We start from the raw sequence: 21928 nt of genomic DNA, 5'->3' as shown, positions 1-21928 counted from the left end.
ACGGAGAACGAATTGACTTGCAGCAATGCAGTTCATTAGGTAATTAGAGATTGCCCACATGAAACTATTGAAGTAAAAAAATAAATTTAAAAAAAGACTGAACTGCAGCTTTAAGTGAGTGAGACTCATTCTAACAAAGTGAGACTTTATGGATCTGTTTATAAAGATATAATATGGTAGTTGTTAAAAAGTGACTGCTTAACATGTTAATGTTAGCTGCTTTTAACATGGTTTCATAATCTAGGACAGGGGTGTGACAACTTTTCAGTCCGCGCCAACCTGTCAGCTCGTACCCCCTTACTTGGAGTCTGTAGTCCTCTGACGTCATGTGAGCCTGCTGCGTCATTTGACGCTATGTTACCATGGCGACGCGTCGCTGGATGTTGCCGGAGACCAGGTCAGGCTGCGGTCCAAGTGCGTTCTGTAGAACGCGCACTCGGCGGGGGGGGCGGCGCATGCACAGCGCTTCACCGCAGAACGCGGTCCTGGGAGAGAGGAAAGATTGCGATGGGAGGGGGCGTGGCGGGGTTTTTGCGGGGGCGTGGCCATGACCTCACGCGACTGGTTCGCCCTCATTGGCTGAACTACCTGTGGGGGCGTGGCCACAAAAAAATTGTATGTAAGAACTTGCAGTACAGCGCGGCTGCTAAATGCGTGCCGACGCTTGTACTTGGCCTGGATAGATTGGGGGGCCGGTGCTTGTGCGCACAGCGCACGCCAAGGCATGCGCTGCAGAACGCACTGAGAAAGCAGCCTAAGGGAAGCTACAGAGGCCTTGCGAGCGCTCTCCGGCATTTTATTTAAATGCTTTGTGGAAGAGTGTGGGGCCTCTTTAACCGCATTATCTCTCCCCCATCACAGAAAATTGAGCCCCCCCCAGTTTTTGCACCCCTGATCTAGGACACATTTAGTAGGACTGTGTAAGTATTATTGCACTTGCTGTCTCTGTAAATCTCCCAATAGAGCACTTTGATTGTAATCTCTCTGGGGCAGGAATTTCCTTTCCTATTGACTAATTTAGTTTTTTGCCCTTATTGTGTATATAAGTATACTTATAATTCTCTGCATGGTATTGTCTGTTTTGTAAAGCACTGAGTGCACTATATAAATGAAGACCTGTATATAGATATTTATTTTATTTTTTAATTGTAATCACTAAATTCAAATAATATGACCACAAATAGTGAATATGGAATACATACCTGAAAAGTTTGAGATGAGAGAAAAAAAAAACAGCAAAGTTTGAAATTATCCTTTATGAGCCATTCTGGTATGACCCTGGTAACCAAATGCTAAATGCTATCTGTAATGACAATTAAGTAAACAGAGTTGTAACATCAGTACAATAGACTTGTACATGTTACATCAAAAGGGAACTGTACTGTTCACCAAAAGGCAAATCTACTTCTATTACAACCAGGCTAGTCAAAGAAATAACATTGCGGCAATCAAGTATCTTCAAGCAAAATACACTTGGGACTTTTTCATATCTGTGTTTCTTTCACCTCTAAGGGAATGGCTGTGAGTGTTTTTTATCTGGTTCAGTCATCAAAGACATCCTTTCTTCTTCTCCAAGGCTAAAGTTTGGTTCTTTTATAGCAGCATAACAGCTGCTGCCCCATCTTCCCCTACTCAGAAAATCTTTGTTCCTGCTATTTAACATCCCAGAACTTCTGTTTGAGGAGAAAACTGGCCATTGTACGGTAATTTGCTAGGATGAGTGAGCTAGTGGGATGATTTTGTAATTTTTTTTATTCTTTTTACAATCTGTTCCTCCAAATCATTGTTTCCTTAAGAGCTGCGTGAATATATGAGACATCTGTGGCAAAGTTATTTCTTTAAACATTTGGGTTACATAACCCTATAAATCTTCTGCGTACATATATTTGGATCATACACACAATGAGAAAATGACACCAATTTACTTGTGCCTTGATATATACCACTTCCTTTTATAACTGTGGCTCCTTTTTCTACTGAGCAACACTTAAATATCATGCATGATGGCTTGGAAAAAATATAGTGCATCACAAATGCAGTGCCGTACACCTAAAACATGGCTTCTTTTTAGATTATCTACATGTATAACCAGTATTCGACAAATCACCCAAAAATCTACTCGCCCAACCAAAAAATCTACTCGCCACCTAGCCCCGCCCCTTGTCCCGCCCCCATCCCCACCCCTAGTCCCACCCCCAACCCCGCCCCTAGTCCCGCCCCCAACCCCGCTTTAACATAAAATATATAAATAAAATACATTTAATAAATTCCTAGTCAGAACAACATTCGTTTTTGACAAATGTATTTATTGTATTACATTATACTACAATTAGTCCTTGTTACGCGTGTGTGTGTGTGTGTGTGTGTGTGTGTGTGTGTGTGTGTGTGTGTGTGTGTGTGTGTGTGTGTGTGTAAATGTCGGATCTAGAATTAAAAGCCAGGTGTGAATGACTAGTTTCCTGAACCCCTTAACCAGTGTCTGGATGCCCCCGCTTCACAATATCTAAAGCAGCAATCCCACCTGGGATCTTACCTGATCCGCAGTCCCTCAATGTCCAGGTACCCTCATTCCCGCAATGTTATACATTGGAGGGGAGGTGTTCCCTACCTGTCTTCTGGGTTAGGGGGGGTTCCGAAGTCTTCCGTATGAAGCTTGAGTCAGATCTGGAAGAAAGCAGTATAGGGCAGTTAAGATTTCGGTGTAGTATAGGGCAGTTAAGATATATAGGGTAAATAAGAGATCCAGATCCAGAGTGTGAGACAGAGAGAGTGTGGGGGAGAGAGAGTGTGGGGGAGAGAGAGTGTAGGGGAGAGAGAGAGTGTGGGGGGAGAGAGAGTGTGTGGGGGGAGAGAGAGAGTGTGGGGGGAGAGAGAGTGTAGGGGAGAGAGAGAGTGTGGGGGGAGAGAGAGTGTGTGGGGGGAGAGAGAGAGTGTGGGGGGAGAGAGAGTGTGTGGGGGGAGAGAGAGAGTGTGTGGGGGGAGAGAGAGAGAGTGTGGGGGGAGCGAGAGAGAGTGTAGGGGGAGAGAGAGAGAGTGTGTGGGGAGAGAGAGAGTGTGTGGGGGGGGAGAGAGAGAGTGTGGGGGGAGAAAGAGAGTGTGGGGGAGACAGAGGAGAGAAACGGTGGGTGACACACACAGATGGTGGGTGATACACAGAGAGAGAGAGGCTGGGTGAGTGACTGGCTGGGTGAGTGGCTGGCTGGGGCAGGGGTGACTGGGTGGGTGACTGACACTGACTGGGGCAGGGGTGACTGACACTGACTGGGGCAGGGGTGACTGGGTGGGTGACTGACACTGACTGGGGCAGGGGTGACTGACACTGACTGGGGCAGGGGTGACTGACACTGACTGGGGGTGGGAGTTGACTAACACTAACTGGGGGTGGGGGGTGACTGACACTGACTGGGGGGTGACTGATTGGGGGGGTACCTCTGGTGTGTCACACATTCTCCCATACACACACAGACACACACACACAGGGGGGGTAGGAAAGGCCACGACCAGCACCACCACCACGCTCCTCCCCCACCCACCCCCCCCCCTTCTCCCGCTCATGGTAGGGGGGGCAGGCCGACATTTCCCCCCCCCCCCCCATACCTCACGCGGTCGTAGTTTGGGGAGGTGGCAGGCACGTTGCGATGTGTCCCCCAGCGGGCACCCCAGGGGACAGTCAGCACCGCTGTGGCCGCCACTGCCCTGCTCCCCTCGCCGGCATGAAGCTTGTGGTCGAGCGGGCAGACGGGCAGACGCCCCCCCCCACACCTTATGCTGCGCCGTCATGATAGCTGGGCACACTCTCCCATGCACACACACCCATGCATACACACAGACACACACACGACAGGGGGAAGAAGAGGAAAGGCCGCGCGACCACCACCACTGTTCCGCTCGCCCCCTCCCCCCCCCCCCCCGTGACCATATCCAACCCGCGCGGGGATCGGCAGGAAGTCGGGGTAAGCGGGGACAGGGCAGAAGGGGGGACACCCCCCTACCATCTCCTGCCCCGCGCGGGGATCAGCAGGTAGACGGGGTAAGCAGGGACAGGGACAGAAGGGGGGCCACCCCCCTACCATCTCCTGCCCCGCGCGGGGATCAGCAGGAAGACGGGTAAGCGGGGACAGGGACAGAAGGGGGGACACCCCCCTACCATCCCCTGCCCGGGGATCAGCAGGAAGACGGGGTAAGCGGGGACAGGGACAGAAGGGGGGACACCCCCCTACCATCTCCTGCCCCGCGCGGGAAGCGGGGAGGAGGCTTGCAGGAGGCAGGGAAGGATCAGAGGGGCCGTAGCATGCAGAGATTGGAGAGTACTTACTCTCCAATAGATCTCCGGCCAGAAAGAATGGCCGCTCGTTGGGGGCTGGCTCATATAGAGCCTGGCCGCGCGCCCACAAAGCCTGGGAGCGCGCGCCAATCAGCAATCAGGTAGGTGGAGTTTTTATTTTTTTATTTTTCAGCGCGAGCAGGGAAATTTAGCGCGAGCGTGGGAAATTTAAAAAAACAAGCACGTTTTCTGCTTGGGCCAATATTTACTCGCCCGGGGGTTAAATCCACACACCCCGGGCGTGTAAATGTATAGGATTGTCGAACACTGTGTATAACCATTAGATTTCTGGTAGGTTGCGATGCCTTTAATGAACCAATCAGTAGGTAGTAGTAAGAAAACGTTTGGTTTATCTTACATGATCTTTAGTTGACTGTACATAGTATTACCGCACTCCTCCCTTTAGGAGTTTGCTGTTAGAAAAAAGATTGGCCGAAGGTCGCGCTTATAGTGCGCGCGACTATGACGCGACGGATGACGTCACCCATCACCGAAAGTTGTAATTTGCTTTCCGGCGACCAGGTCTTTGGTACAGAGGCTGTCACATGTGGCGACAGCCTCTGAAAAATCAAATTTGATCGGCTTCAAAAATTTGCGACGCTCCGTCGTGTCGCGCTTACTATAAGCGCACACGACGGCGTCAATACATTTGTTTTGCCGCGACGTCGCCAGCACTATAAGCCCAGCCTTACATATATGGAAAACAAAGAACAGTTCCTGCGCTCCTACCAAATTGCGCTAAAATATACTAGTGACGTGTTTACATTTAGAACCAAAGTCTGTGTGACAAAGGATTGGTTGCATCTTTTGATCAAAATATGATTCATGCCTGCCAACCTCGTCAAGGTAGACTCCGTTTAGCAGGTACCTACACTGAATATGTGTAATTTCTTATTGTCCATAAGAAACTTTGTGAAATATGTGAAAGGGCCCTGAAGGGGTTAAATAAATGTGACCCTGCACTCCACTCCAAAGACAAAGTCTCTTGTCTCGCTAAGCCCCAAGCTTGGGAGAGTGTGCGGGCCCGCGCATGGGCGGGTTGATTAACTTGTATAGAGGTAAGCGCATAGCACGGTCAGCGCCAGCGGGGATTCAGCCTAAAGCCCGGGCCATAGAGGGGTGAGGCGATCCGAGCCGCACTGACGCTGAGACTCGCCTGCTGAAATCTGGGCGATTTCATGCCCATACAGGCGAGCCAGCGGGCGCGATCGGAGCAGGGGGGAGGTGGTTTGAGGCGGGGCAGTGACGTCGCTGGGCCAATTGCCCGTGACGCACTGACGTCACGGCGCCGTGACGTCGACACTGCTGTGCTGTGATTGGATGTTTTCAGCCGACAGCGTGCTGAAAAACAGCTTGGCGCTTGGCTGAAACCTCCATCTCGTTAGCACGCCTGCGGACGCTCGCGTGAGCCCCCTCTCAAGGCATCCTCATTGAGGATGCAGGGGTTCAGCGCGGAGCGTCCGCACGCCTCAGCACGGCCTGTCCGTCTATGGACTCGGCCTTAGACACTCACCTGCTCTTCAGTGCAGGGTGATGTGTGGACTGACATTGAGGTGTATTATACCTTAAACGTAATTGGAGAATTGGTAAGAGCTCTGTCCTAAAGGGAGGAACCATACACCTCCAAAGAACTGCTATGTAAAGCAGAAACCAGGTGAGCCAATAACCTAACCCCTATGACGCAATTTATCAGTAACACTAACCAGAAGGTTTTAGTAAGAAAAAGTTTGGTTTATCTTACATGAACTTTAGTTACACTGTAGCTCAGCCATGCCTGCCTTCCAGACAAATTATTACTGTCCCAAAGAGCTTACGGTCTCACCTTGTATGCGAGCCTGGGGCCCTTATTCATGTAAGTGCTATACTGCCGATTGGAAACATTGCAATAGTCAGTTCTGCAGCTTCATGAATAAGGACTTGAGAGAGGGTGTTCTTGCCCCTGAAACTATTAGGTTGCTTTGTAATCCAACTGATTGAAAACAAAGATCTACTACTCTCTAGATTAAGCCAGTCACTTCTTATGTATTGCCCTGAAATGCATTCAAGGCGCCCCTGATAGGGAAAGGTGTTTTGGTAATCTTGTATACATTTAACTTACATCGGCCCGAGGTTTGCTTTCACAACTGTTTTTTCTTTAGAAGGGCAGAAATGTGCACAGCATTTAAAATGCTTACAAGTGTAGCCAGGTCACCTGATGGCTACTATTCTGCCCTTGTACTGGCAGTAAGCCCTGGTACAATCAGGTTGCCAGTAGTTGATATGGGGTTTTCCCCCTCCGAGGAGCTCACTTGAGTGACAGTGGGAGGCGGTGACATCAGGCCTGGGCATGATTAATCATGAGACAGACCTGATGCCCTCCTCCTGGCTGTACTTAAGGGCAGTGCTGCCTTAAATTCGGGAGTGCCTCTACCTACTTGAGGGGCAGGTCACACAGCCAAGAGTCTGACTATTAAGCCTACTCTGGTCCTCTTCCCTCCGGGGGAGAGTGAATGTGTACCATACCTCTGCTAGAGGGGCAGGGAAGAGCTGGGACTACTGTGGGTGCCCTTGGCCTGTAGTGAAGGTCCAGGGACCATCATTCAGTGATAGCTGAGAGACTGCATCGGGCAGAACTCTGCCTTGTTACTGTGCTGTACAGTAAGGACAATAAACCGTTCCTGTTATACCTCCTGCCTGGTGTGTGACCTTACTAAGGGGGGGGAAGAAGTAATGGTTCTACCGTGGGAGATCACCTTCAGTTCCCTGGAGCCTATGGCAGATGGAGGCGCTGCACTGCTAAAGAATATGTAGGGTATGAACCCCAGAAACCTGGTCCTGTGTCCCCACTACCATCGGCGGACGATTCAGCCCTCCTGTTGCCAGCAGGTATATGCACCATACACCATAGTAATGGCCAAATCTCCCACGGAGTGGGGGAAACACTGTTACACAAGTATCAGATAATTGCTCTGGCCTGAGTAATTTCTTTGCTTTTATCATTTAAGAAGCTCATTTAGCACCATGTGGATTATTTGCATGAGTCTAGGACAACAGCAAAGTGCTGGCTAGAAAGAGTGTGGCGTTATTATTAATTTTTTTTACTATAACTAGACTACTGAGAATTTGACTTCTTAATTGGATCAATTATGAGAAATGTTTATAAAATATATTTCCTCAATACCAGCAGGCATGTGACTATTTAACATATTCAAGGATTCCTAGTAATGTGACCGAAATGTGTATATTAGATTGTCTAGAAAATATATTTTTGTTCATGTTGTATCCCATCAAACCACGGATTCTGTCCAATGTACAGTAGTGGTGCTAATAAAAGAAAAAGCACCTTCTACAGCACCAGTCTACCAGACTCCAATTCCCAGGTGAATGACATGTTCAGTCCACGGCTTATGTAAATGCTGTAACATTCCACCTGCCTCTAGTACTGTCAGCCCATGGGGTCACTGAGAGGTAACATCAGGGCAGGATGCCTTTCAGGGCAACTTTGTCTCTGCAGGGCTTTGCCGCCTCACTGGGCTGCTGCCCTAGACAATTTTCTGGTCAGTAATTATTTGAAAGAAGTGTGTCTAGTGCAATAAGGAGGTAATCAAAGAGAATGGTGTCTGCATTCTGTCCAGGAAAGGAAACTATCTGTCCATGAACTTCTTCAGAAAGTTTTTTTTGTTAGTGTTGAAAATACAGGCATATAATTCAGTTTGAGTATTCTTTTTGCATGCATATTAAAATATATATATATATATATATATATATATATAAAGCAGAAAATAGCCGTGATCTATATATCACTTGTGAGCACATTCACATGTCTTACAGTTCTGCAACCCTGCCTTTCAACCATTATCACCTAGCATACAGTGCTTCCACTGCAAGGGTTTCTGGGAAATTACATGCAAATTAGCACACGTGTCACCTTTTGCCTGAAATACATTTACATGGAACCCATATAAGCAAATGCTCTGCTGTTCACACAGCTTGTAAGCACACCTACACAGCCTTGGAAATTGCAAACCCATTACAACCAACCTCACACTGATGAGACCCATTAAGGTTGAAACATGTCTGTGAGTGGTTTGATTGGCTTTGCATCTAATCTCATACTGTGCTTAAAAGTTGTGTGAACAGCAGAGCATTTGCTTATATGGGTTCCATGTATATGGGTTTCAGGCAAAAGGTGACATATTGTGCGCTCATTTGCATGTTATTTCCCAGAATCCCTAGCTGCTGTGGAAGCACTGTATGCTAGGTGATAATGGTTGAAAGGCAGGGGTGCAGAACTGTCTAAGACATGTGAATGTGCTCATAAGTGATATTCTTTATTGGCTATATGCTAACGGTGGAGATTTTTTGTTACCTTTTTCACCTACCATAACTTAAAGAGTGTGTGTGCGTGCGTGTCAAGTGCGCAAAAACAATAAGGTAAACTAGTTACATTTATATGCATCCACAATGCTGGTTGTATTAACACTTAACACCACAGTGCAGATGCAGCAGGCATTATTTTAACAAATCACGCGGTGTATACCTCGGAATACCCATGTCATGGCGCGGGATTTCTTCCAACTGTACCACCTTAAGACGTGAGTGCAGGCGAGTTCATAAAATGGCATTTTAGTGTTCTGGCTTTTAAACACCTGAAATTGACACAGTAGCACAGTACTGTACAAATTACAATTTATTCATTTCATTGCATTTAATTGCACACAATCCATGAAATTCAAATAAAGTAACCGCGATAAACGCGCGTGCCTGGGGCGATTGGCCGCGTTCATGCTGCACGGAGTACAGCAGCGCACACGAAACCGGTGCCGTGATTTGTTAAAATAATGGCCTCTGCATCTGTATCTATGGACAATGGTGCATTCGGCGCAAAAAGTTAACTATAATAATTGAGATTCAAATACCAATATATTGGAAGAGAAAACCAGGCAAAGATATAGTAAATAAGTGTAGCGTAGATGGAATGGTGGAACAATATAAACACTTGTCTAAATATATAAAACTGAAAAATTGTTTGTGTATGGGTTTGTGCGGTTGCCGATTGGTTGGCGGAGGCTCACGCTGTGATTGGCCTGCGGGGTGGGGTGACGTCACAAACAGGGCTACGCACGCCCTCACACCGCGGACTGCCAGGTACCATCCCGCCTCACACACCCCACCCGCCGCGCCTCGCTCCCTCCACGCCGCCTCACACCCACCACCCGGACAACTGGAGATCCGCCGCCTCCCACCCGCCTCCCGGACAACCGCCGCCTCACGCGCCCTCCCACCCTAGCGGGAGACCCGCAACCTCACACCCTCCACCCTCCGCGAGAGTGATGTGCGGTGTAGGGGTGGGGTCATGTGAGGTGCAGGGGGGGAGAGTCATCTGAAGTGCGGGGGGGGAGAGTGATGTGAGGTGCAGGGGGGGGGGGAGAGTGATGTGAAGTGAAGGGGGGAGAGTGATGTGAGGTGCAGGGAGGGAGAGTGATGTGAGGTGCAGGGAGGGAGAGTGATGTGAGGTGCAGGGAGGGAGAGTGATGTGAGGTGTAGGGAGGGAGAGTGATGTGAGGTGCAGGGAGGAGAGTGATGTGAAGTGCAGGGGGGGAGAGTGATGTGAGGTGCAGGGAGGGAGAGTGATGTGAGGTGCAGGGAGGGAGAGTGATGTGAGGTGCAGGGAGGGAGAGTGATGTGAGGTGCAGGAGGGGAAACAGGAGAGAGGTGGAGCAGAGAGAGGAGAGTGGGAAAATTCAATCCCGGGAAACGCCAGGTATATCAGCTAGTATGCAATATAAGAACAGGGAAAATATGTCTACATGAAAAAGCAATAGCATCACAATTTAGAGAGAGAGTCAGTGTGATAATAATAATAATAATAATAATAATAATAGCAACGTGTAGTATCTCTGTGTCTTCTCTTTGTATCACAAAAAATGCAACATTGTTAATACCTATGGCTTAATGTCCTGATTCCATGTGTGATACATACAATAAAAGTTTCTCACTGGATACAATAGTGACCGATCTCCTCGTGCTGTGGAAGCTTGTATCTTGCTGTGCGCCTCGCTGGGCGTCTCCAGGTTAATCTTGCACCGGGAACTCCCCGGTCTGTGGACAGAATGGTCTCTCTCACCTCGGACTGTGGAAGTAAATGCCTATTACGGCGTTTTAATCAGGTGTTGCGCACCACACACTGTGCAAGATCGAGTGGTGCGCAATGCCTGGTTAAAACGCCGTAATAGGCATAACACTGCTATTGCCGGTGTGTGTGTGTGTGTGTGTGTGTGTGTGTGTGTGTGTGTGTGTGTGTGTGTGTGTGTGTGTGTATATATATTTTTTTTTTAAAGTAATAGACGATACCGTTCTGTGGCTAACAATGCTTTTATTTGAGATAGTTTTCGAGATACATTGATCTCTTCCGGCGATGGTACATTGAAAAAAGCAAGCAAGGTTAAACTTAAAAACAGTGCATAATGCCATGTGTTACAGGGATAAGGTTTATTGCTAATATTGTCTGTCAGTTCTTTAGGTGATAGTGAATGGTCAATTATAAGGTCATCAGATGTCTTGTGTAAACGGAAAAGTCGCCTTTTATACATGTAATCCTGGTGCAATACATACTTTGAACTCATGACCTCTGGTTTATAAACATCTGGTAGTTATAATGAAGACATGATGACCTTGATGTTTTCCGTGAAGAAGTCTGACATGATCAGATAGCGAAAGGGTCTCCTGACGGTGCATACAAACCGTTAGGCACATAGATGGCTAAATTATAAGAATTATTTTTTTTAATCTATCAGTGTCCTGGCTGAAAAGTAGCATAGGTGTAAAAGTTATGCAGATATACTTTTTAATTAAGATTTTTTTTTTTTTTGCTTTGGTAGTCATTTTAACAATCTAGTAATGAACTGGGGGGGGGGGGGGAGGGGGCGAGGAGGAAGCACCAGTCTACAATACATTATATATGTATAATATTTATAGTAGCACCTTTTTTCTAAATAGATGAAAATAAACAAAATACTAGCACAGAGTATAAAGCGTGTGTATGTGGTGAGGGGGGAGTGTTTTATCTTTTGAAACAGTTAAGGCCCATGGTTGTAAATGGCTCTTATCCAAGCTGTGACCTCATTGATATTGTTATGGTAAATAACAGGCTTATTGGGTAGAATGGTTTATTTTATTCAATATGAAATACATGTGTTATAAAAGATCTGTTGTAATAAAATGTAACTTTTTTTTATAGCTCAATTCTCAGCTAGAACAAATGAAGTAAACAAACCTTAGAAGAAGTGTTAACAGCTAGATTGAAACTGGTATTTATTATCACCAAGAGCCCATCTGACACTCAATACCTGCTACAGCTGTTAAACTACAATCGTTTTGGCTGGGGTAATAACACTTTACATTCCAATGAACTGTCCTTGGAGTTGCAGGCTGTTTTCCGGAAAGCTTTCTGTGTTCTGCGGATTTGTCAGCAGATGATGAATTCCATGTCTTATGTTGCATTGTTACTGCTGCTGTTCCCCATTTAACAACGGTATTTTGTTACTGGTATTTTGTTACTGACCGTTATGTAATTCAGGCCCCTTTCTCTAGCTGACTCTTTCAACAACGCACAGTTGGAAATTCCAGGGACACTAAACTTTCACAGGATATATTGTTTTATGCAATGGGGAGAAAGGAAGCCATTTATATTAACCTTAATGATTTCTATACTTGAATACACTGATGAACAATTGAGGTCTTGCTTATACTAAAAGACCTTGTAGAGTGATTTAATTGTTATCATTAAATTATTAAGAACGTAGGTTTATTTACAATATAGATGGGATTTTGAAAATTTTATTTGGCAATGTACATTAAAGCAGCAGTCCTGGTCTCACTTTATTTTTATTATATGCAGCATGGGAGTAGTTTCAATGAGAAATAATTACCAGAGCTGATGATCGATTCCTTCTCCTGTAGACCAGGGGTGCAAACTGGGGGGGTGCGGCATTTATAGAGGTCCCGCGCTCTTCCCCAAGGCATTTAAATTAAATGTCGGGGGACAGCGCGAGGCCTCTGTTACGTGCCTAACCTTGGCTTCCAGCGATGTGTCGCCATGGCAATGCAGCGTCAAATGACGCCCTGGGGTCATGTGATAAGTTACCATGGCAACGTGAAGTAACGTGACCCCAGCGGCGTCATTTGACACCGGAGCCAAGGTAAGGGGGGCAGGGGGTGATAGCATACTGTGGGACGCAGGGGAGTCTACTGCTGTAGACGATTGGCCTATATCCTACTTGTGTAGGTATCTAAATAGCCGCCTTCTGACTTTGCAGCTGCAGCATTTCACAGACTGAAGCACAATGTAACATTCCAAATTGCTATAGCAAGCAAAGGATAATCAGTACATTCATTTTTTATTTTATTTTTATTAAAAATGGCATTAGGAGTTGGGGAAACAAAATGCAGTCAGTATTATCTAATAGGCCTACTACACAACTTATTATTTTATTTATTTTAAGCCACATAGGATTTAGCATGTTTTGCTGCTTTCAAATGAAATATATATGTACATTCTACAAAACAGCACTGCAAAAATAGCAAGCCTCCTGTATAATCTTGTACGTGTGAATCCTGGTCCCTCCTCATGTTTGGAACTTGCATCTAATGTGCACTTGCTGCCTGCTGGTGTGGATTTTGGACTATATTGGCTACCACTTGGGAGACTTCATGTAGAGATGTATTATTTATTTATTTATTTATTTATAAAATATTTTACCAGGAAGTAATACATTGAGAGTTACCTCTCGTTTTCAAGTATGTCCTGGGCACAGAGTAAAACAAATAATACATGGTTACAAATACAGTTACATAAATGAACAAGGTATACATTTATATACAAGACATTGCATGCACAGTTAAAGAAAATATATATTATGAGCGTATGAAACAGTTACAGACCAGATTAAAGTGTGAGACAGCCTTAGATTTGAAAGAACTTAAGCTGGTGGTGGATATGAGAGTCTCTGGTAGGTTGTTCCAGTTTTGGGGTGCACGGAAGGAGAAGGAGGAACGTCCGGATACTTTGTTGAGTCTTGGGACCATGAATAGTCTTTTGGAGTCTGATCTCAGGTGATAGGTACTGCATGTGGTAGGGGTGAGGAGCTTGTTCAGGTAGCTGGGTAGCTTGCCCAGAAAGTATTTGAGGGTGAGACAGGAAAGGTGAACTTTGCGCCTAGACTCTAGTGATGACCAATCTAGTTCTTTGAGCATTTCGCAGTGATGTGTGTTGTAGTTGCATTGGAGAACAAAACGACAAATTGAATTGTAGAGGGTGTCAAGTTTGCTAAGGTGGGTTTGAGGAGCCGAGCCATATACTATGTCTCCATAGTCAATAATTGGCATTAGCATCTGCTGTGCAATACGCTTTCTGACCAGGAGACTTAGGGAGGATTTGTTCCTGTAAAGTACCCCTAGTTTGGCATAGGTCTTGGTTGTCAGGGTATCAATGTGCATCCCGAATGTTAAGTGGGAGTCAAACCATAAGCCCAGGTATTTAAAACTAGTGACAGGTGTTAGGGTGGTTTTAGCGTTGGTTCTAATCAGGAGCTCAGTCACTGGAAGCTTTACAAATTTAGTCTTGGTCCCAAATACCATTGTTACAGTCTTGTCAGTGTTTAAAAACAGTTTGTTTTGGGAAATCCAGTTTTCGAGTCTCAAAAAGTCAGACTGAAGTATGTGTTGAAGGTCAGAGAGGCTATGGCTGTGTGCATACAGGATTGTGTCATCTGCATACATGTGTATTGAGGCTTCCTTACAAGCTGTGGGAAGATCATTAATGAACACTGAGAAGAGTAGGGGCCCCAGAACAGAGCCTTGCGGGACACCACAGGTGATATCCAGGGGGTTGGAGTTAGAGCCTGAGATGGACACATGTTGGGATCTTCCTGATAGGTAGGACTGAAACCAGTTTAAAGCATGTTTCCCTATTCCAGAGCTCTGGAGTTTGTTAAGCAGGATAGCATGATCAACTGTGTCAAAAGCCTTTGCAAAATCTAGGAATACTGCACCAGTGAGTTGTCCCCGTTCCATTCCACACTGGATTTCATTGCAAACTTTTAGCAGGGTAGTTACGGTGGAGTGTTTGGGACGAAACCCAGACTGGAATTGGCTAGGGAAATTTGTCTTGGTGTAGAACTCGCTTAATTGGGAGTGGACACATTTTTCCATAACTTTGGATAGAATTGGGAGAAGTGAGATTGGCCTGTAGTTTGAGACAGTGTTTTTGTCCCCACTTTTGAAGATTGGGACAACTCTGGCAGTTTTCCAGGTCTTAGGGATATGGCCTGCAGACAGGATAGAGTTGACTATGGACGCAATTGGTTTGGCAATGGCTGGGGCACCAAGTCGTAGGAACCTAGATTGTAGTAAGTCGGGTCCACATTGGCTGCTTAGTTTTAGTTTGAGGAGCGCTTGTGTAATCTCCTCTTCAGATACTGGGCTAAATTGAAAATTGTGGGCAGTGTTGGGAGGGGGTGGGACTATAGGGGTACTCCCAGGATGAGATTCAGGTTTGGGGTTTGTGCTGCGTTTCGCTAATAAGTTAGTGGCACACCCCACAAAGTAATCATTGAATGCATTTGCAATGTCAGTGGGGTTTGTCAGAGTAATATCCCCCTTAGTGATATTACTTGGTTGTTGATGGTTAGGAGGCTGGAATATATTGTTGATAACCTTCCAGAAATTAGCTGGGTTTGATGTATTCTGGAGGAGATTGTCAGAGTAATATTGTGCTTTTGCATGCCTTGTTTGCCTTGTGCACACGTTCCGCAGGCATCTGTAGTGATTGAGATCCTTGGTAGTGCCAGTTACTTTGTAGCTTTTCCACAAGGCATCCCTGAACTGGTAGAGTGCTATAAGGTCAGGTGTAACCCATGGAAGGTGGGCCCCCCGTACCCTTATTTTGCGTAGTGGAGCATGGGTATCGCAGAGTTTTAAGAACTCGGATTGGAAATAGTCGAGCGCAGAATCAGGGTCGGGAATTAAATCGATTCTGTGCCGTATATTGGGATGGTGAAGAGCCGCCCCATTAAGTTTTGGTGACGATGGAGGTAAAGGCCCTATAAGTGTGTCTCCCTTCAGTAATCATTTATACATTGCTCAACATACAGTATTCTTCAGCCCTCAGTGGCAAGTAAAGACCAAGACCTATAGATAACATGTCATTACGACAATATATTACATGCAGACACAGTAGGTAAAGCTATCTCTGTGCTCAAGGGGTTTTCTACAGGTAATCAAATGAGAGCATGCGAGATTTACACCCACACATTAGCTAAATGGATATCGGCTATTAGGAATTATTTGATGTTTGAGACCCAAGCTGGATCCTACTTTATTATTTTCATTTATTATTGCAGATTATCCTGTGGGGCCGAACTGATAAGTGTCTCATGGAAACCGCCGAAGAAATCAAGCAGATGGGGAGCGAATGTTATTATTTCATATGTGATGTTGGTAATCGAGAAGAAGTCTACCAACAAGCAAAAGCTGTTCGAGAAAAGGTTCGTACGCTATAAACATATATATACTTTATATATATATTTTTTTTTGTTTTGTTTGTTTTATGATGATTGATGATGCCTGTGTGTAGGTTGAGTATTGATATTCACAACGTACCAGTATTTAAGGATATCACATTAAACTGGACACGGAAACAAAATAATGCAACAAATTTGCTTTAAATCTCTAAATAATGAAATGATATTTTTTCTTGGTTCAAAAGCAGCTGGAACTCTAAATAGTAAATGTTTAGCAACTCTTGTGTTTTAATAATATGCATGTTAGACTAGTTGCAACTATATCCTACATACGTGTTTAACATGGAGTTCCTAGGAACCCATGGGTTCTGCGGGCATCCCTAAACAGTTCCCTGCAATTTTCAGGTCATTTGAAAATTGTACTAAATACAGAAGAATTTACAATGCATCTGATCTCAGACACGCTATTAGAGAGGGTTGGGCTTACTTACAATGCATCTGATCTTAGACATTATTAGAGAGGGTTGGGGTTTTGCAAAAATTTCACAATATAATTATAGGGTTCCTTAACCAGAAAAAGTTAAGAAAAACACTGTCCTATGTGATGAGTAGGATTGTGACTGCTCATTAATAGAAAAGTGTTTATTTATTCAATTGACACACTGCACTGACAGATGTGAAACACAGCAGTGTGTCATTTTTATCACTGAAGTTTCTCTAAAATAGTTTAATTCAGATTGCAGAAGCCAATTCTTCACGAGTGCAGATTACTATACTCTGTGAGTATTATACACTTGTTATCCGTATTGTCCATAATTCAATAACACTTGATGTTTTTTTAAGGGATTAAAGACAATAAATGACTTTTTCAATTTTACTATATCATATTTTCGTTGTTACATAGGTGGGAGATGTTACCATCTTGGTTAACAATGCGGCAGTGGTGCATGGGAAAAGCCTAATGGACAGTGACGATGATGCTCTTTTGAAATCCCAACATATAAACACACTGGGGCAGTTTTGGGTAAGTAATTTTATGTTCATTCGTTTAAAATCTTTGTGACAAGCCGTGCAAATAAAATAGAGAATGAAAGAAGCCATAGCATGGAAAATAAAATGGACAACCCCATTGGTGGGTTTAATCATTTTTTAATGGTCACTGTATTTGTAGTAAACGCAGAACTTGGCTGTTTATATACATACCGAAAATAAAAATGTGAATTATTTCATCTGTACATGGCGACATGACTAAAGAGGTGTCAAATTTTCTCTAATGTTTGCAAACCAGGCACATTTTGCCTATTAATCTACAAGTTTAAAAACAAACAACAAAAAAAACCCACCATGCATCAAGTTATTGAGCGAAATCACATCGCCTTTAAATGCTGACACTTATTGGTATTTTAGCTAAATTCTAGCCCAAAGTGGCACAATTCTAACAACATCCTGGGCAGTGTGCACTTTTCTGGAAATTTCACAAAGACAACATTTATGAGTAAAAACATGAAAATGTTACAAACCAATTTTGAAGACATTCCAAAAAAGCTTTCAATATAGAGGGAGAATAATTTGGATAGATAAAAAAATTCTTATGATATTACAGATGACACTAATCTTCTACTTATAATCTGAGAAACATTTAAAGCACTGATTTCCAGGTATGAGATGCCAAACGTGTGTGTATATCATTATTATTATTTTTTTTATAGACTACAAAAGCATTCTTGCCACGAATGCTGGAACTACAGAATGGCCACATCGTTTGCATAAACTCTGTTCTAGCCTTGTCGGCAATTCCTGGTGCAATTGACTACTGCACTTCCAAAGCCTCCTCATTTGCTTTTATGGAAAGCTTGACCTTGGGGCTCTTGGATTGCCCAGGCGTGAATGCTACAACAGTATTACCATTTCACACCAACACTGAGATGTTTCAAGGCATGAGAATCAGGTTTGTACCCACACACCTATACCGCCCCCAATAAAATAGGATCGGAGATTCATGTCAGGCGACGGGCCAGCAGTCCCTTTCAGTTGAAATTAGTGTCTGCAACCAAAGAGCCGTTTCTAGTATCGTACAGCTGCCCAGTGTCTGTTATTTTTTATCAGTATTGTGTATTTGTAACATTCTGCACAGTTCAGAACACTGGGGGATGAAATACAGCAGTACAGCATAAAGATAAAACAATATTACTGTAACAAATGAATGTACTGAAACTTGAGGGACAAAGGCCGTGCTCGTTATAGCTTGCAATGTAAAGGGAGGGAGAGCTGAAACACACACAGGTCATTTATCAACATCCCGCAACTAATTTCACTAGGATTTTATTTCTTTGCTTGATCTTGCTAAGGTACTTTGATAGATGACATCTAAAATCTTGACTGCCTGAAGGTATCACTGATTCATAGTTACATTTTTACTGCCAAAATACACACTAATGGGATCCTCCTGGTAATGTTTTCGAACTACGAATCTCCCTCCCACAGTTCTGACAACAGACAGCCCAGCTCCAATACATAAGTGCAACAAATACCTTCTCCTTAGCTCCGAACCATAGGAATGTTTTCTTCATGTAAGTTATTGACGTTGGTGCGTACTGCAAGTGTGCACATTCATTTTGTATTGGTCAGGTCTGTAGCTCACAAACATAGATAAAGAGCTTAATAGATAAAATATACATTTCCTGTGTTAATTCAGCATTTCGCACAACAGTTGATGATGGGTAAAAGTAAAACTATCCTTCGTAGGAAACACGCATTATTTACCAATGTTATTTCTACCCAGGTTTCCCAACCTTTTCCCGTCATTAAAGCCAGAAACGGTAGCTAGGAAGACTGTGGAGGCTGTTCAGAATAATCGAGCTCTACTTCTCCTTCCCTGGACAATGCATGCACTTGTAATCCTGAAAAGGTAATTTTTTTTTTAAGTTCCTTAATTCTGTGTCCCTCTTCCAGTGGTGTAACTCTATTTTTTGTGCCCCACTGCAATTTTTTTTTAGTCTCTTAGCGTTTCCACCAGGGTCCCAGCGTCAACGCCCCCCCCCCCCCCTAACACACCACCTCCCACGCATTTCTCCCTACCCTTTTTTCTACCTCTCCCCACCTCTTCCCTCCCTCCTCTTTCCCTCACCACGTACCCCACCCCCCACACACACAAACAATTCCCCCACACACAGACCCCCTCTAAGAATTTTACCTGGGGGGGTCGAGTTAGGGTTGTTGCTCCGGTCCCGTCTGTATGGGAGCTGTGCAGTGTGCTCGGCCAAGCGGGGAGAAGGTTGAGCCGACTTCCTGGCAGGAAAAATGCAGGGGGAGGAGGAATAGGCCCCGCCATCAAGCAGAGTCCCCAGCAACAGCAGTCAACCTCTGGCCACCACCGGGCCCAACTTCCAGCCCCAGTCAGCAGGGCCCCCCCGCTTTGTGGGGTTCAGCTGCACAGTGGTTTACTGCCCCCATCAGTTCAAAACCATGAGATTGGCTTTTTGAAGTATGGTATTCACTTAGTCGAATCAAAAGAAAAGAATGTTTTGAGATTTTATATTTCAATATGTTAATTTTTCTGGTGAAATGTTTGACCTGTTTATTTTATTTCTGTCTTTAGAACCAGAGCAAACATATTTGTGCTGTTATGATAAAACCAATAAGGTTTTTGCCATCTCCACCAGAAAATAAACAAATATTGTTATACTAATGAACTATCCATTTTTATGAATTGCCATGCATTATTTATTATTGTTACAATATATATATATATATATATATATATATATATATATTATTTTTTTGTATAGCACTGGCAGTGTGCATAGCACTGTACATAGAATATTTGCAGGCACGAGTCTCTGCCCCATAGAGCTTTCAATCTAATTTTTGGTGCCTGAGGCACTGGGAGATAAAGTGACTTGCCCAAGGTAACAAGGAGCTCACAGCGGGATTTGAACCAAGTTGCCCTGCTTCAAACTCATTGTTGACTGAGCCGCTTCTTCAGAAAGATATATAATAGATAGATGGATATAATGTATCTGCCTCCAGGACTCCCTAGTATACACCGCTGGAACTTGAACCTTTCTAATTCTTCTATGGTTTTAAATAGGAGGATCTATGATTTCAAACCTGAAGCAGCAAGAAACATGAAGCTAATTCTTGTTAAAATGTGTCAGCTTATTATTCTCATAGCATTGAAGGGTTGTAACGGGGTCTATTTATCAGTCTCCTGACCACAAAACTGGGACAAACAACATATGCACCAGATCAAAAACAGGATTTTCTTCACTGATAAAACAACTTATTCGCTCCATGTTTGCCTAAGTTTTGCAGCTGGGAGACTTTTCTAAATAAACCGCACAGCGTTTTAAATTTAATTAAACACACCTTCAATAACTACTTAATTCTTCCACTTGCTATGGCGACTAAATCTACAACATAATTAAAATGTTATTCTAATAACATTTTTAAAACCTGTTTGATACAAAACAGTAGCAGTACACCAAGAATGTTAAGTAGCTGAATGATTACCAGAGTATACAAACAAAATATAGTTGTTTTAAAAAAAAAAGACAAATGAAAGATCCCCTTTCACATTCTCTTAACAGATGGAAATCAATTGTCAGTGGTGTTTGAGTTTCTAAAGAGAAAACAGTAGCACTTCCTTCTTTTTGTATATATGAAACCACAGGTAGTTTCTGTGTTCATTCAACATAGGCTTCTATTACTAGAATGTTCACACATCCGTTTACAAGTACCAATTGTGACTGTTTATTTCCCCCACTTCTCTGTAGCATTCTCCCTCAATCAGCACTTGAAGAAATCCACAAGGTTTCAGGAGCTTACACCTGCATGAACACTTTCAAAGGGAGAAAATAGATCCTGCGATAGACTCGACTGTGCAGAAAATAGAAATAAGCAATCCTAACACGATTGTGGAGCAACGTCTTTGCTTTCATGTCCTGGTTAAGTGACAAATGCTCTTTTGAGGCGAAAGGTTCTTCCAGGTCATTCGTACTGCAGTATGGCCTTTGTTCAGGCCCAAATATTGCTGAACTGTAAGGAATCTGGAGGAAGACGAGTGAAGATTCTGTATTTTTTATTATTATTATTATTTTAGAATATTATTGTTTAAATCCGCTGGTAGCAATAAGGTTTAAATATTGTTTTGATAGACTTTTAGCAATTGTTTAAAGCAATGGTTGCTTTGTGTATAAGCAAGTCCCAAACTATTAATATGGTTTTAATCCAATGGCGTCTTGGAAATAAAGAGCGATTTTGTAAGAGTTGGTGGATGGATTAGCCATTCTCATTACATTTTTATTTTCTCAGGATTGTTCACTAAACAGTAACACTGGTATTTTTATCTGGCAGAAGCATATACTTACAGTGTTTTTTTTTTTGTGGTAACCTGTTGAGGTTTCAATTGCTTAGGAAGCGTTAAAGATTTAAAAGGGTTGAATACCAGACTAACGTTTTGTATAGCTTTGTTTGTTTTTAAGGTGTATTTAAAAGCATTGGAGATCAGGATGGTTTCTGATTTCCTGTTTCCAAAATGCTCTTCTAACGTTTAAATAATCCATCAACATCAGTAACCAAAACAAAGCTAATTGTATTGTTCTGCTGTTTTAAGTAACCCTTTAAAATGTTAAAATTAAAATATGTCAAAGGTAAAAAGTGTGAATTTGATGTGTTCATTTATTTGGTCACACTGTCAAATCGTTCAGCTTGCCGTAATGTTATGCTGTTTTTGCTAGGGTGTTTTAAAGCAGCAATACATTGGAAATCCAATTGTTTGTTTTTGTTTTTTTGTTTTGAATAAATCAGTTGTGTGGTATTCAATAATAATTACTGCATGTTTTTTCACCCCACTCTTTATGCCCTTTTTATGAGTTTTACAAAGTCAAAGCACTTCTTCTTTTGAAATAGGCGACGATAGCGTGATCCCTGGGAAACCGAATCTTTGCTGATTGATCAGCAGCTTAGGTAATTACAGTTATTTAAAACTAAGCCACTGCTGTAACTCTTAAAACCAACAAAAAATGCAAACTGCAGTGCCACTTGTCAGTTTTTAAAATCAAATTTGTATTCCTCAATAATAAACCAATCAAGGTTCATAATA

General features: G+C 43.5%; 1 protein-coding gene across 2 annotated transcripts in view; it reads left to right on the top strand.

Annotated features, from left to right (window-relative positions):
* The window catches only part of DHRS3 (dehydrogenase/reductase 3), a 49955-nt gene extending 28301 nt beyond the window's left edge, over nt 1–21654 (top strand). The window contains exons 2-7 of one of the 2 annotated variants that reach the window (XM_075605053.1): nt 11544–11689; nt 15706–15849; nt 16730–16849; nt 17535–17773; nt 18608–18733; nt 20601–21654. In XM_075605053.1, the coding sequence (XP_075461168.1) occupies nt 15739–15849; nt 16730–16849; nt 17535–17773; nt 18608–18733; nt 20601–20685 (681 nt within the window). In that variant the 5' untranslated portion in view covers nt 11544–11689; nt 15706–15738 and the 3' untranslated portion in view covers nt 20686–21654. The remainder of the gene's footprint in view (nt 1–11543; nt 11690–15705; nt 15850–16729; nt 16850–17534; nt 17774–18607; nt 18734–20600) is intronic. The other variant, XM_075605052.1, reaches the window with a different exon arrangement.
* Nucleotides 21655–21928: the final 274 nt, after the last annotated feature.

This window comes from Ascaphus truei, chromosome 6, assembly GCF_040206685.1.
Source record: "Ascaphus truei isolate aAscTru1 chromosome 6, aAscTru1.hap1, whole genome shotgun sequence".
Taxonomy (NCBI): Eukaryota; Metazoa; Chordata; class Amphibia; order Anura; family Ascaphidae; genus Ascaphus; species Ascaphus truei.
This window is presented reverse-complemented; position numbering and strand designations above follow the sequence as displayed.